Source organism: Microcebus murinus, chromosome 4, assembly GCF_040939455.1.
Source record: "Microcebus murinus isolate Inina chromosome 4, M.murinus_Inina_mat1.0, whole genome shotgun sequence".
NCBI classification, from domain to species: domain Eukaryota; kingdom Metazoa; phylum Chordata; class Mammalia; order Primates; family Cheirogaleidae; genus Microcebus; species Microcebus murinus.
The window spans coordinates 98,945,096-98,961,137 of NC_134107.1; the positions used below are offsets into that span (position 1 = coordinate 98,945,096).

General features: G+C 34.5%; 1 protein-coding gene across 5 annotated transcripts in view; it reads left to right on the forward strand.

Moving 5' to 3' along the window:
- The window catches only part of ARHGEF12 (Rho guanine nucleotide exchange factor 12), a 149,148-nt gene that overhangs the window by 115,823 nt on the left and 17,283 nt on the right, over nucleotides 1-16,042 (forward strand). For all 5 annotated transcript variants that reach the window (XM_012773507.3, XM_012773512.2, XM_012773510.3 and 2 more), the window contains 8 exons: nucleotides 1,917-2,049; nucleotides 2,354-2,389; nucleotides 2,726-2,880; nucleotides 3,858-4,004; nucleotides 5,000-5,085; nucleotides 11,020-11,145; nucleotides 12,794-12,908; nucleotides 14,228-14,328. In XM_012773507.3, the coding sequence (XP_012628961.2) occupies nucleotides 1,917-2,049; nucleotides 2,354-2,389; nucleotides 2,726-2,880; nucleotides 3,858-4,004; nucleotides 5,000-5,085; nucleotides 11,020-11,145; nucleotides 12,794-12,908; nucleotides 14,228-14,328 (899 nt within the window). The remainder of the gene's footprint in view (nucleotides 1-1,916; nucleotides 2,050-2,353; nucleotides 2,390-2,725; nucleotides 2,881-3,857; nucleotides 4,005-4,999; nucleotides 5,086-11,019; nucleotides 11,146-12,793; nucleotides 12,909-14,227; nucleotides 14,329-16,042) is intronic.

Here is a 16,042-nt window from a genome sequence, read left to right on the forward strand (position 1 = left end):
CACTGAGAACCAACTATAATGAATGATTTAAAAAAAAAATCCATACCTAAAATGTCCTTAGAAATTTCAGTGTACTAGGGATAAGAGATGATGTGATGCAGTGCATTTCTCATCATAAACGCTCAGTGCTAAAATGTAAAAGAGCAACACCTTCAACTTTCTGAAAGAAAATGGTTTTGAACTTGGAATTCTATATTCATCGAAACTATCCATCAAATAAGAAGAAGGAATAAAGTCATTTTCAGATATGCAATGATCCAGTTTAACCGAAACATGCCTCTTGTTGAAAATTATTTTGAGGGCACATACCACAGCAATATAGGAAAAAAATTAAGAATGAAAATGTCATGGGATCCAGGAAAGTAGCAGAGGGCAGTTCTAAGATAGCAGTTATGTCATAGGCCAAGGGCCATATTGGAACACAAAAACATCAGGGATAAGAAAAATGAGATCTTAAGCAGTAGATGGTATGAGGTAGCAGATGAAAAAATTTGAGATTTGATAAAATTATATTACTTTTACAGCAATAAAAGAAAGGCATTTAGAAATGTTAAAAAAACAGAATTGTTCAAGAAAGTCATGATTTCAACATGAAACAAAGTATAATGTGGCATGATCTTAAAGCAGATGATGATGTATAAAACTTTAATGTAATGAACATTGTATTTCAAGTGGTCCAGGGGTTGCATCGTTGAACCAGTAGAAAAGAAAATGTAACCCTCACTAGTATACCACTTAGATTGACAGGAATAATGTGTATATTTGTGTTGTATATGGTATATGACAGTATCTATAATATATTATCATAATAATGTAAGAACTTTATTAGTTTTCAGACTTTTAGAATATCCTAATTGGCAAAGCACAGAATATTTCACTGTAGCTGCAGATCAGAATATAAATGTAAAAAACTCTCTTAATGATACAAGTAAAAATGTAATTGAAATCATTGAAAAATAGAAGGAAAGAAATACAATTAAAGAGAAGGATATAGACACTAAATAACTAATCTGACATAGAAGAGAGTTATTAACTCCTTGATGGAACAAAAATATAGATATGTCATTTAAATTTAGGTAACTACTTAATAACCCAGCTAGAAATAATAATATAACTATTAAACTTTGGGAAGAAATGGGCAGAAAGTTAAGGTGGGAAGTAAGTGAGCAAAATCCTCAGAAGGGAAAGAAATATTATAGAGATTACCTGAAGATAATAAGAAAAATAAGAGGTTTTTATTTGGTGTTGGATTATCATAATAAGTAAAATTTGAAAACATGAAAAAGGATTGATACTAGAGATAGAGAAGGATATGGTGGGAGACTGTTGTTCCTCACTATATGCTCTTATGAACTATTTCAACTGTTGCCATATCTTGTGTTGATGTTTAAGAAGCTATTTCTTAAATGATTTTTACATCTAGGTTCAGTGGCTCATGCCAGTAATTACAGCACTTTGGGAGGCCATGGCAGGAGGATCACTTGAGGCCAGGAGTATGAGATCAGCCTGGGCAATATAGTGAGAACTTGTCTCTACTGAAAATTTAAAAAACTAGCTAGGCATGGTGGTGTGCACGTATAGTCCCAGCTACTTCGAAGGCTGAGGCAGGAGGATCCCTGGAGCCCAGGAGTTTGAGGCTGCAGTGAGCTATGATTGGGCCACTGCACTCCAGCCTGGGCAATAGCGAGGCCCTATCTCTAAAAAAATAAATACCTAAATAGAAATGATTTTTCTGTTTGTTTTGTGCATTTTATAATTTTACATATTAAAATTTTGGTTCTAACTAACCTGTAATTGTTTAAATAAGAATGTGGCTATGGATTAAGTTGAAGCTCTTCTGGGAACTAACTTTTTTGGTAATCAGTGCCTTAATTAAATATTAGCATTCTGTGAGTGTCTCATTTTTGTCTTTTCAGGATCAAAGCAAGTTGGAGAAACACCATCATCTGGAGACTCCTTAGATGGCACACCTCGTACTCCCAATACTGTATTTGATTTCCCACCTCCTTCATTAGACCAAGTGCAGGAGGAGGAATGTGAAGTAGAAAGGTAATTCAGTGATATCTTATAAAGGTTTAGAGCATTGCTTAAAGTTTTTGAATTATATACTATTCCCATATATGGTAGCATTTTTCCCCTATGTAATGTTTTGAGAAAGAACTAGCACTTGTTGGTGCTAAACTTTAGAAATGTATTGAAATTTTTTTCAATTTATTTTATGTTAAATCATTGCATATCCCAAAGAATTGCTTATAAAACCACTAGAGTTTAACCCGATCTTGAGTATCTTTGGTATAAATTTGTTAATCACCATTTTGTTTTTATGTTCACTCTTTACTCTCCATTGTTTTAGGGTGACTGAACATGGGACACCAAAGCCCTTTCGAAAGTAAGTAAATCTTAAGTAGCTTTAAATAAAGGTACAGTTTAAGAAATGTAGCTTTTTCCCTCTAAAGTCCCAGTTTTAAAAGAAAAGAAACCTGTACACAAATCTGTTAGATAGTATAAAAGAAAGCTCTTAATAAACAAATCATTTAAAAGCTATATATTGAGGTATGTATAATACATATAAGCCATTTTGTAGGAGAGGATGATGTTTCAGGCTCTGTGCTAATAAATAAGATTCAGAAATCTTAACTTATTTACTATAATATAAAGACTTACGTTGTTTCTCATTGTCGACCTGAAGTTGTGAAGTAGAATTCATCATTTTTTTCTTCATTAGGTTTGAATCCATAGCTTTTGGAGAAAGTCAAAGTGAGGATGAACAATTTGAAAACGACTTAGAGACAGATCCACCCAATTGGCAGCAGCTTGTTAGTAGAGAAGTGTTATTGGGACTAAAACCTTGTGAGATCAAAAGACAGGAAGTGATTAATGGTGAGTGTAATCAATTTGTTTTTGTTGTTGTTGACATCTATTGAGTTTTATCAGAGTAAAGCAAACCTCTTAGCCTTGGAGTTTGCTTCAGAGTTTCTCCTGGCCTTTTGTTTTAAACAGAGGAAATTTAACTAGATAGATCCTTAAACTCTACAACTCAAAAAAATGCAAATGATTCTATGATTTGTATTGATAATTTAGAAGGAAAAGGTATTTAGCCTTCAAACTTTTTCAGATTAATAGAATTATAGATCTTAAAGTTGAAAAATCATTGGCACAACATTTATGCCATCACTTTACTTTCAGGTGAGTGATTTTTATGTATAGATTATAAATGAGGAAGCTAAGGTGTAGGGAGATTAATGGAGTTCACAAGGTCATACATCTGATAAATGATAAGAAACAGTCTAGATCCAGGTTTTCCTTTACTCTAAGCAGTATTCTTTATTTACCCTAGCATGTATGTGACAGGCATGTGGCATGAATGTTGTAGCCTGTAGTATCCTTAGGATGTGAGTTGAATAAATATCGGATTTCTGACAACATTGAGACATAGTGAAATTATAAGTCTGGCTCCAGAAATGAGGGTTTATAGGCAAGTTAAATAACCAAAGTTCTATTATTTCTGAAGAGGGATCAAGTTAAAGGATATATGATGTTGTGGCTTACAATTTTCAATTTTCTAATATTGTAGTTGTGATAGTGTGTATTATTATAAACAGATGGATGAGTTTGGGGGTATTCTGTTAACTTTTAAGTACAAAATAGTTTGGAATATTTTTCATTTGTCAGTATTCAACTCTCAGAGCCAGTATGTAGGAAAATTGCATGGAATGAAAGTCACCTCAGACATATTCCATCCTTTCTAAATGATAATTTATTATATAATTCATTTGCTGCCTAATTCCAGTTAATTATGATGTTTGGTCCCATGGAATTATTCTAAGGCAATATTCATATCCTTTTTTTCTGCTTAGAATTGTTTTACACTGAAAGAGCTCATGTTCGAACACTGAAGGTTCTTGATCAAGTGTTCTATCAGCGAGTGTCCAGAGAAGGAATTCTGTCACCTTCAGAACTACGGAAAATTTTTTCAAACTTGGAAGATATTCTTCAACTTCATAGTAAGAGAAATTGGTTCTGATCTTTATCCCTAACATTTCCAATAGAGAAAAGATAGTGAATATAAAGGTATCCATAGAGGTGCCTTTATAAAATATTTCTAAGTTTTTGAAATTATGAATGAGAGTATAACATAAATAAATGATTGTAACTTTGATTAGATCCTTTTCTCCCACAATCAGCCTTTCATATACAAAGTGTCAACATAGGGCTTCAGGTCTAAAATTAGTACCTAAGGTAAAAAACATGAATAGTTAAAATTACCCTTGAAAATTTCCTATGAATTACTATATATATGTTTTGAAATATATATATTTCATATAATTATATATAAATGTATTTTGTAAATAGTAATATACAGTATTTAATCCCATAGTGGGATAATTTTCAGGAATTGTTTCATTGTTTTCTTGCTTGGAATACTTGAATAAGTATATAAAAATTCTACCTTGTTGGCTTTCCCCTGTAGTCATCTTGGACTTTTGCAGACAGTAGTGTTAATAAGATGTTCCTATCTTTTGTAGGTTACTGTTACTCTTTGACCTTTAATTTTCAATCTTTCTTTGTTAAGGACCTTATCACCACCTACATACACCTGCCAACCACATTGATGCCTTTTCCTACTTTGTGGGTAATCTTAGGTATCACTTGTCTGTGAAAATGCACATTTTGAAAGGAACTGTAAGCAGAATTACCTGCAGTATTTAAATTCTGTTTGTGCATAGTTATAGGTGGAGTCTTGAGGTTAAGTGCATATTTGATACAACTAACCTGTATGTAATTTGCTAGTTTCCAAAAATGTTGTTTTATGTTTTAGCACCTGTTATTCAGATAGAGCTTATAATAGCTAGATGTATAAGGATTGTGTCCAGATTTATATTTAAGAAGATTAGCAGCAGCTGCACTACTCTCAAAATCCTTTCAAAAAAGTTTTAGCTGCTTAGTACTACCAGTAATTTAGTCTAAAATGATTTCGTTCTTAATTTTTTTTCTTTAGTTGGGTTGAATGAGCAAATGAAGGCTGTTCGAAAGAGGAATGAGACCTCTGTTATCGATCAGATTGGGGAAGATTTGCTGACCTGGGTAAGAAAATTTTCTTTTTCGTTTAAATGTTTCTACAGACACTTGATGCTCAGATTCAAGGTTAAATAACCTTTTCAAATATGCAAACACATTTGTTTTGCAGAGTTAATATAAAGCTGCAAAGGGTCCAGAGTATGCACTTGGTTAATGTGTTCTAAAAAGTGCTGAAACTAAATGCTGTTTTTCATCAAATTAAAGATCTAGTCCTTTATGTTTTAAAGAACATAGAGTAAAATGGATCTTGATAAAAATAATTTAACTGATATAGAATTTTAGCCATCCTATTTTGTTTAAATCTCAGAATTGTACTATACAATATTAGAAAATTATAGATCTAGAACTGCCATCGCAATAGTAGAAAAGTGAAAATTACTTAATTTTATTTACAGTGTAAGAAAAGAGTCCAGAAGCTATAGCAGCTGTTTGTCAAATTCTCTCTCTCTGTCTGACTCTTTGTTAGTATGTATTTGACAATGTATGCTAGGGTTTGGGGTATCATGGTGATCAAAACAGACATGGCTCCTCCCCTTGTAGTTTATGATCAGTGAGAAGGTAGTCTGTTATTTCAAGCATGATGAGTTTAACAGAAAGGGGAGAATATAGATTGTTATGGGAATATATAGCAGAGAGACCTAAACTGGAACATATGTAGAAAACCTCCTAGGGGAAGGCAGTTGATTCAAAATTCTTAAGAAAGTACTATAGTTAAGGCTATGGATAATAGTAAAGTCAATTGTATGGTTCTCAAAAATCTTCACACAGGTTAAACAGGAACTGTTTAGATATGCCCTCAGAAATGTACTTTATTATATTCACTACTTGAGGAAATGCCACAAGATTTTGCTGATTCTACAATTATAACTTTTTAAAAGATTAAAGACTAGAAAGTTGACTAAAACAGTCTTCATCTTCCTCCTTTCATTGATGGGGTAAGAAAGGCCTAGAACCCACTAATCCGACAGTAGATTTCCTCTTAGCCACTGGACTTGTAGAACAGGAGCAAGGAATCATAATCTATTGTATTTATTGTACTTTGCAAAGCATTTTCTATCCTAGGCTCACATTGGCATTATTATTATTAAGAAGATTTAACTTCCTTGAAAACCTCAACTTACTCTATGGCTACTTTGTGATAATGTGGTTCATTTTGTTTCTTCATCTCAGTATAGCAGTGAAAGTTATCACTGAGTTGTATTGGCTTTTTTATGCCCTGCTCAGCTTGAAACAGAAAATTGAAAATTTTATAGGACCATGATTTCATTTTATTATATAAAATGACATAGCATATCATCAGTTTTCACATCAAACTTGAATTAAAGGTTGTAAGTCATATGGACTTAAGATATCTTGAGTTCTTAGCAGTTTCATTTGCATCTTCTATAAATAATTAATACCAAATGTCAAATGAGATTCACCATTAAAAAATACAGAAGTACAATTGTTCGTCTTATCACAGTCCATTAGACTGCATAAATATACTACATGGTAAAATAAAGTGGATAAGCCTGTGAACAGAGTGGAACAAAAAATTTCTTTTAGAACACATAAATAAAATTGTATTCTTGACCAATGTCACATTCAGGCATAACTAGAAGATAGTGAGGGTTCGGTTCCAGTCCACCACAATAAAGCGAAGATTACAATAAAGCAGTTCACACAAATGTTTTGGTTTTCTAGTGCATGTAAAATTTATGTTTATACCGTATAGTCTATTAAGTGCACCTTATGTCTAAAAAGACAATGTATATACCTTAGTTGAAAAATACTGCTAAAAAATGCTAGTGATTATATGAGCCTTCATAATCTTCTGAGTCATAAACTGAGTCATAATCTTCTTGCTGGTGGAAGGTCTTGCCTCATTGTTGATAGCTGTTGACTGATCAGGATGGTAATTGCTGAAGGTTGGAGGTGGCTGTGGTAATTTCTTCAACTTCAGCAATAAAGTTCGCCCCATTGACTGATACTTCCTTTTACAAAAGATTTCTCTGTGGCATGAGATACTGTTTGATAGCATTTTACCCATAGTAGAATTTCTTTCAAAATTGGAGTCAGTCCTCTTAAACACTGCTGCTGCTTTCTCAACTAAGTTTATGTAATATTCTAAAACAAGTACTCTTGTTGCCGTATCAACAATGTTTACAGTATCTTCACCAGGAGCAGATTCCATCTCAAGAAACCACTTTCTTTGCTCATCCATAAGAAGCAACTCCTCATTTGTTAAAGTCATATCATGAGGGTGCAGTGGTTTGTCACATCTTCATGTTCCACTCTAATTCTAGTTCTTTTACTTTCTCTAGCACATCTGCAGTTACTTCCTCCACTGAAGTCTTGAACCTTTCAAAGTAATCTGTGAGGACTGTAATCAACATCTTCCAGACTTCTATTAATGTTGATATTTTGCCCTCCTCCCATGAATCATTAGTGTTCTTAATGGCATCTAGAATTGTGAATCCTTTCTAAAAGGTTTTCAATTTACTTTGCCCAGATTCACTAGAGGAATCACCATCTATGGCAACTATAACTTTTCAAAATGTATTTCTAAAATAATAAGACTTGAAAGTTGAAATTACTCCTTGATCTATGGGTTGCAGGGTGGATGCTGTGTTAACAGGTCTGAAGACAACATTAATCTCCTTGTTACACGTCTATCACAGCTCTTGGGTGACTAGGTACATTGCCAATGAGCAGTAATATTTTGAAAGTAATCTGTTTTTCTGAGCAGTAGGTCTCAACAAGAAACTTGAAAATTCAGTAAACCATGCTGTAAACAGCTGTGCTGTCATCTAGGTTTTGTTGTTCCATTCATAGAGCATAGGCAGAGTGGATTTAACATAATTCTTAAGGGCTTTCTTAGGGTTTTCAGAATGGTAAATGAGCATTGGCTTCAACTTAAAGTCACAAGCTGTATTAGCCACTAACAAGAGAGTTGGTCTGTCCTTTGAAGCTTTGAAGCCCAGTATTGACTTCTCTCTAGCTATGAAAATCCTAGGTAGCATCTTCTTCCAATATAAGGCTGTTATGTGTACATTTAAAATCTGTTGTTTGGTGGAGCCACCTTCATAATTTATCTTAGCTAGATTTTTTAATAACTTGCTATAGCTTCTACATTAGCACTTGCTGCTTCGCCTGGCACTTTTATGTTATGGAGACAGCTTCTTTCCTTAAACCTCATGTGCCTACTTCTGCTAGCTTCAAATATTTTTTCTGCAGCCTTCATAGAATTAAAGAGAGTTAGGGTCTTGCTCTGGGTTAGACTTTGGCTTAAGGGAATGTTGTGGCTGGTTTGATTTTCTGTCCAGACTACTCAAACTTTCCCCATAGCAGCAATAATGCTGTTTAGCTTTCTTACCATTCATGTATCCCCTGGAGTAGCTAATACATTTAATTTCCTTTAAGAACTTTTCCTTTGCATTCACAACTTGACTAACTGGTGCAAGAGACCTAGCCTTTCAGCTTATCAAGATGCCTTCCTCACTAAGCTTAATTATTTCTGGCTTTTGATTTAAAGTAAGTAATGTGTGACTCTTCCTTTCACTTGAATGCTTAGTGGCCATTGTAGGTTCTTACCTGGCCTAATTTCACTATTGTGTCTGAGGAAGTAGGGAGGCTCAAGAAGAGAGAGAGAGATGGAGGGATGGCCATTCAGTGGAGCAGTCAGAACACACACAAAGTTTATCGATTAAGTTCACTGTCTTCTATGGGCACAGTTTGTGGTGCCCCAAAACAATAAATAGTAACATCAAAGATAACTGATCAGAGATCACCATAACAGATATAATAATAATGAAAAAGTTTGAAATATTGTGAGAATTACCAAAATGTGATACAGAGACAAAAGGGAACACATGCTGTTGGAAAAATGGCACCAGCAGACTTGTTTGACACAGGGTTGCCATAGACCTTCAATTTGTGAAAAAATGAAGTATCTGCAATACACAATAAAATTAGGTGTGCCTGTGCCTATAAAAAAGTTGAGGAAAAACAGAATGGACTAACCAGTCTGGTTTGTGACTGTTATATACAAAGGATGAATTTAGAGAAAAGCATTGGCCAGAAATCCTAAAAGCAAAAATCATAAATAGGGCTTTAGATTTTTCTCTTGCTATTCTTAAAAAATGGTTTTGGACAGTATTTTTCCAGTATCACCTCATATATACAGACAATCCTGGACTTAAAATGTTTTGACTTAGGATTTTTTTGACTTTATGATGGTGCAAAAGCAGTACACATCCAGTAGAAACTGTACTTCAGACTTTAAGCTTTGCTCTTTTACTGATACTCTCATGATGATGGGCAGTGGCAGTGAGCCTCAGCTCCCACTCAGCTACAGGATCACTGGATGAACAACTGATACTCTGTGTTGTACTGTGTTGCCAGATGATTTTGTCCAACTATAGGCTAATGTAAGTGTTCTGAGCACATTTAAGATAGGCTAGGCTAAACTATGATGTCTGCTGGGTTAGGTGTATTAAATGTATTTTTTTTTTTTTTTTTTTGAGACAGAGTCTCGCTTTGTTGTCCAGGCTAGAGTGAGTGCCGTGGCGTCAGCCTAGCTCACAGCAACCTCAAACTCCTGGGCTTGAGTGATCCTTCTGCCTCAGCCTCCCGAGTAGCTGGGACTACAGGCATGTGCCACCATGCCCGGCTAATTTTTTATATATATATCAGTTGGCCAATTAATTTCTTTCTATTTATAGTAGAGACGGGGTCTCGCTCTTGCTCAGGCTGGTTTTGAACTCCTGACCTTGAGCAATCCACCCGCCTCGGCCTCCCAAGAGCTAGGATTACAGGCGTGAGCCACAGCGCCCGGCCTTAAATGTATTTTTGACTCAAGATATTTTCAAGTTATAATGCATTTATCAGGATGTAACTCCATCATAAGTTGAGGAGCATCTGTATTTAAACTACGTGTAAAACTACTATAGGACTGCTTGAGGTTGGGGGCATTATTTTCTTTTGTAAACCCAGCTGCTCTTTGTGTGGAACTTTGATTGACTATTGTACCAAAAATGCTACCAGTGTCATCTTTATACATGATGAGTGTCATATTCATAACAGAATAAGAATGAAAAATTGGGGTGACTGATTAAAATTTCACTTTGTAATGGAAGAAAAAATACTCTGAATTTATCTACAAATGTACTACAAAAAGACTTTTTACAAAATGCCTTTATGGACAAACTTTTGGGAATATGACTTTAAGTGGAAGATTATACGGAAAGCCTCTTTGTAAATCACAAAGCAATTATTACAAATATAGAGGTGGTATTAAAAACAATTTATTTGACTTATAAGAGTACCTATTTATGAGTTAAATGCTCGTTAGGAGTTTTGTGAGAAACTCTAAAATCATGGTAAAGAATATTCCTAAAAAGCATAATTTGTAGCAAAAGAATTAATAAGCTCATGGATTCCCCCATGCCGGCTCCAGCCTCTGCAGTGATTTAATTTTATTTCAACCTACAAAAGTTATGACCTGATCATAGTCATAATGTGTTTTATAGTAAGAAAGAAAGGTAGTATATCTCAAGGATTTGCTTTCCAAAGTAGTAAGAGAGTAATTTTTGTAAAGGTGTCAGGAGTTTAGAAAATGAAATTTTAATTTCAGTCTCCAGGCATTCTGTGTCTCATATTCTCCAAATGTCAACCTTTTTATGTAATTTAGAAGCAATATAGACTGAAAGGTAATAGGTTGTGGTAGGTTATGAGCAAGAAAACATTGAATTTGATCAAAAAAGATCTGGATGTGTCAGGGTGAGACCTTTTTAATGGAGAACCATTGATATTCCACATAGATAATGCAGTTCTATGTTTTTGGTCACTTAAGAATACTTATTGAAACGTTGAAAGGATTTTGGTTGTCTCTCATTTTGCCTTGCTTTATATAAGCTCAGTATCCCATTCTCTATTGTTCTCTTTGCATTCTTGGCACAGTTCAGTGGACCAGGAGAGGAGAAGTTGAAACATGCTGCTGCTACCTTTTGCAGTAATCAGCCTTTCGCCCTGGAAATGATCAAGTCTCGTCAGAAAAAGGATTCTCGATTTCAGACTTTTGTGCAAGTGAGTTGAGTGAGTCATGTAAGAAAAAAAAATAAGGCAAGTTTTTATCAATTATAGGATAAACTGGGGGACTGCTGACTAAGACTTTTACAAGGATTACATTTATGTTAACATTTTTTAAAGCCATACATTCTCTCTTTAAGTTACTGGGAAGTATAACGGTGATTTTGGAATGGTAAATAATAAAAAACATGTCAAGATTAGCATACTTGATATGGAAAACCACATGTTGCCATGGGGGTTTTATCAAGAAATGACCCATACACACTATGAAAAGAATATTGTCAAAGCATGAGAATGGGCTTATATCTGGTCCAGGGAAGAATTTAATAGCAGTTATACTCATTGGGGTATTCATTGGTATATAGGTCAAGGGTCAGTAAACTACGGCCCACAGACAACATCCAGACTGTTTCTTGTTTTATAAATAAAGTTTTATTGGAATACAGTGTATTTGTTTCCTATTGCTGTGTAACAAGATTACCACAGGTGTGGCCACTAAATGCAAATTTATTATCTCACAGCTTTTGTGGTTTAGGAGTATAGCTATGGTTTACCTGGATCCTCTCTCCAGATTTTGACCAGGTTGAAATCACAGTATCAGCTGGAGCTGCAGTTCTCCTCTGATGCTCAGGGTTCTCTTCAAAGCTTACTGGTTGTTAGCAGAGTTCATTTTCTCATAAATGTATAACTGAGGTCCCTGCCTTCTTACTAGTCATTGGCTAGGAACCAGTCTCAACTCCTAGAGAAAGCCCATATCTCTCTGTCATATAACCCCGTTAAGACAGTTTTTAGGTGGATGTTTGCTTTCTTCCAGGCCAGTAGGAATGCCACTCTCTGACACAGATTTCTTTTAAAGGCTCCTCTGATGAAGTCAGACCCACCCACGACAATTTTCTTTTTCATTAACTTGAAGTCAACTCATAAAAACCTAATCATATGAGTGATATCCCATCATATTCACAGATTCCATCCATACTCAAGGGCATGGGCTTATACAGGGTGTGTATATCAGAGTATGGGAATCTTGGAGGCCATTTCGAGTTATTTACTACACAGAGCCATCATGGTCATTCATTTATACATTATCTATAGCTGCTTTTATGCTAAATCAGTAGAGTTGAATAGTTGTGAGAGAGACTGTATGGCCTGCAAATCCTAAAATATTTACTAACTAGTACTTTACTAAAAAGTTTGCAAATGCCTTCCATAGATGAGGTAGCATACCCAGACTGGTGATCCATTGTGCCTACTTGGAATGGCAGATAACAAATTAGCTAACTAACTTTGGTAGGAATGCCAATCATAGGAAAATGTACCTAGGTTTTCTGAATAGGTGAAAATAAGGCTGTTTTAATATAAGTAAGCAATAGTTAAGAGTTGATTATGGATACTCTTAGTCATTGCTTAAACAGATAACAAAGAAGCCATTGGTTTAGTAATAGAGGCTTCCTTCCCACATTATGTGATTAAAGGGGAAAGGAGACATATAGTATGGCAATAATATATCTTGGTATTTTTTAAAGAGCTTGATTTAATAATCAGAACTGTGATGCAATAGACACTCATATGGTGAATACATGATGGATGTAAGGTAATTATAGTTTTGATAAGAATGACAGACTCACTTATTTCACTTTAATTTTAGGATGCTGAGAGTAATCCACTGTGTCGTCGTCTTCAGCTGAAAGATATCATTCCCACCCAAATGCAAAGGCTTACTAAGTACCCACTTCTACTGGATAATATTGCCAAATACACAGGTAACAACATTTTCTCATCGAAATAAAAAAGATTAGAAACAACAACAAAAAACTTTTCCTGCTAAATAATATCTCACAGCATTCTGATGTCTGGAGTTGGATTTCCAAATAGTATGAAAAGATTTTCTAACAAGATATGATCCAGTCTTCTTCAGGCTGTCTGATTTAATATGCTCCATTAGTAGTTCCATAACAGGGTTTGGCAAACTATATGGGTCAAATCAGGCTCACTGCCTGTTTTTGTAAATAAAGTTTTATTGTGGAACACAGCCATGCTTATCTGTTTACATACTGTCTCTGACCACTTTTGTACTGTAACAGGAGAGGTAAGTAGCTGTGACAGAATCCATTTGACCTAGAAAATGTAAAATTTGGTCCTTTGCAGAAAGTCTGCCTATTCTTGCTCTAGCATACATCACACCTGCTTTGAAGAAGATTTATACAGGGTTGAAGAGCTATATATGTACTTTTATTAAACCAAATTAATGCATTATAATTCTGACTCTCCTGTTTTGAAACATGAAGTGAATATGAGTTTCTCAATTGAGCTTTTAGGCTCTAATACTTGGTGCCCGATCATTTTATGCAATCAAACTCCTGTTTTTTGTGTCTGAGAATTTGAATGCATAATTGGGAAATTTTAAAATTATGGTACCTGGTAACAAAAGTGGTTTACACTCATACACATTAATTTGTATACTGTAATATATCTGTTCAGTATAGTTAGACTGTTCAGAGGATTATAATTTTGCATATTCTGATTTTGGTATTCTTAATATTATAGATACAATATAACCTCAACACATTTTGACAAATTTTATCTTTTAATGATACAAATGTTATAATCTGTTTTTTTTAAAAATATAATCTTAAATTCAAAGACATTTGTTTTAGAATTATTTCAAATTTTGTTATTAAAAAAATATTGCATAATAGGTTCATTGGACATATTTATGTAGGCTATGCACTATGAAATTACAGGGGGAGAAGGGGCCATTTATATAGCTTACAAAGTGAATGAGACAAGTTCTCTGGAGTGTGTAACATAGTAGCCCTGATACTTTATGTAAAGCAAAATGTTTTGGATTTTGGGTTTTATACTGTGGTTTCTTTTTAAACATTAGATTTATGTTTTAAGTACTGCTGTAAGAAGTTTCACCTCTGCAAACACTACCTAAATTGACGCTCTGCCATAGGTTTTAGCCTGGTGTGAAAGGTCTTAGTATGTTCTTAGAATTAGTGAAATAAAGTGAAATCTCATTTATATATATATATATATATTTTTTTTTTCTATTTTTCTCCATTTTTCCCATGTTTAGAATGGCCAACGGAAAGGGAGAAAGTGAAGAAAGCTGCAGATCACTGTCGTCAGATCTTAAATTATGTAAACCAGGCTGTCAAGGAGGCAGAAAACAAACAGGTAAAAAGGGAAAACAAGAAGATACAGGTTGATGTAGGGAGAATATTAAGTTAATATTACCTGGAACTTGTGAAATAGTAATTCAAAGTATCATTACATAATTGATAGGTTGGGCATTTGTTAACTATTCATATGTAGTAGGTGGGTCCAGATCAACTTATGATGGAATATCAGATTTGTAATTGACTTTTTTGAATTTTGAACATCTCAGACTACTTGTTTGCTCATTCATTCATCTGTTCATACAACAAGTATTTGTAGATCATCTGCTGTATGCTGGGCAGAGAGTACAGAGTAGTTGAGAAATAAGCACAGTATTTGCTCACATTGAGCTTGTTTCCTAGCAGAACAGGAAGGCATTTAACAGGATTATAGTCCAAGTGTTTTGTATCAGTTGTGATAGCTGCTATGAAGGAGAATTTCAGGGTACTATGAGTGTATAACTATGGGACCTATCCTAGTTTAGGGATGTTAGGTGGTGGCTATCAGAGAAAGCTTTCTTGAGGAATTGATATTTGGGCCAAGCTCTGAAGTATGAGTGGAAATGAACCAAAGCAATGTGGAAGGGTGCAGCTCTAGAAGTAGAGACAGTATTTATAAAAGTCTTGACATAAAAAAGAAGTATAGTCTGTTTGAGTAACTGAAAGAGTAGATTAATGTGGATTGTGCCTAAAGAGCAAAGTCAGAGTGGTATAAAATGAGGCAAAGTAGGCGAGGACCAACTTATACAGGGCCCCTTAGAAAATGTTAAAGATTTTGATTTTTATTGTAAAAGCAGTAGGAATTCATAGTAGATGTGTAAGAATATAGTTTTCAGATTTTCACTGTTTAAGAATCACTCACCCTACTCTATGAACAGTGAAGTGAAGGAGGAAGATAGTGAGTGAAAGAGCCCTGGATTGTGGTAGCAATCCAGGACTAATGGTGGTAGCTCAGAGAAATTAGAGAAGTATTTAGAAGGTAAAATGACAGGACTTAGTGACTGATTTAGAGAAGGATTTGAAGGAGAGGTCATGTAAAGAATAAATCCCCAGGTTTCTGGCTTGCATATTTGGATGGATAGGATGAGTAGAGAAGTCCAAGATTTGTGGGGAAGATGCTGAATTCAGTTTGGGATATCAGCTAGAGATGTGCAGTACACAGTTGGCTATATGGGTCCACCTCTAAGAGGAATTTGCTGAAGATAAAAAAAGTTAAGATTGTGAGCATATGGAGGCTCATTGAATCCCTGGTCATGGATGTAATTTCTTAGAAGCTGACTGTGATGACAACTCTGTTGGTAAGACTGAAGGAAAACAGGTACTTTCAAATGTATTGTTTGGAGTGTAAAATGATAAAATCCCAGAGAGAAATTTGGCAATATTTATCTAAATTAAAAGTGTACATACATATATCTACTCTTTGACTCAACTATTCTCTTCCAAGTGATTTACCCAAGAGAAATGATATATGCCCACAAGCAGACTTATAAAAGAATGTTTATAGCAACTTTATTCATAATAGCCAAAAACTTGAAACAGTTAAAGAATTCATCAACAGGAGGATAAACTAATTGTGGTATAATCATGAACTAATGTACAATCAGTGATAAAAAGGAATGAACTACTGATGTGAACAACATAGATGAACCTCATAAACAGGCTTAGTGAAAGAAACCAGACACAAAAGAGTATATACATATAATGGTATTTATATGGACTTCTAAGACAAGTTA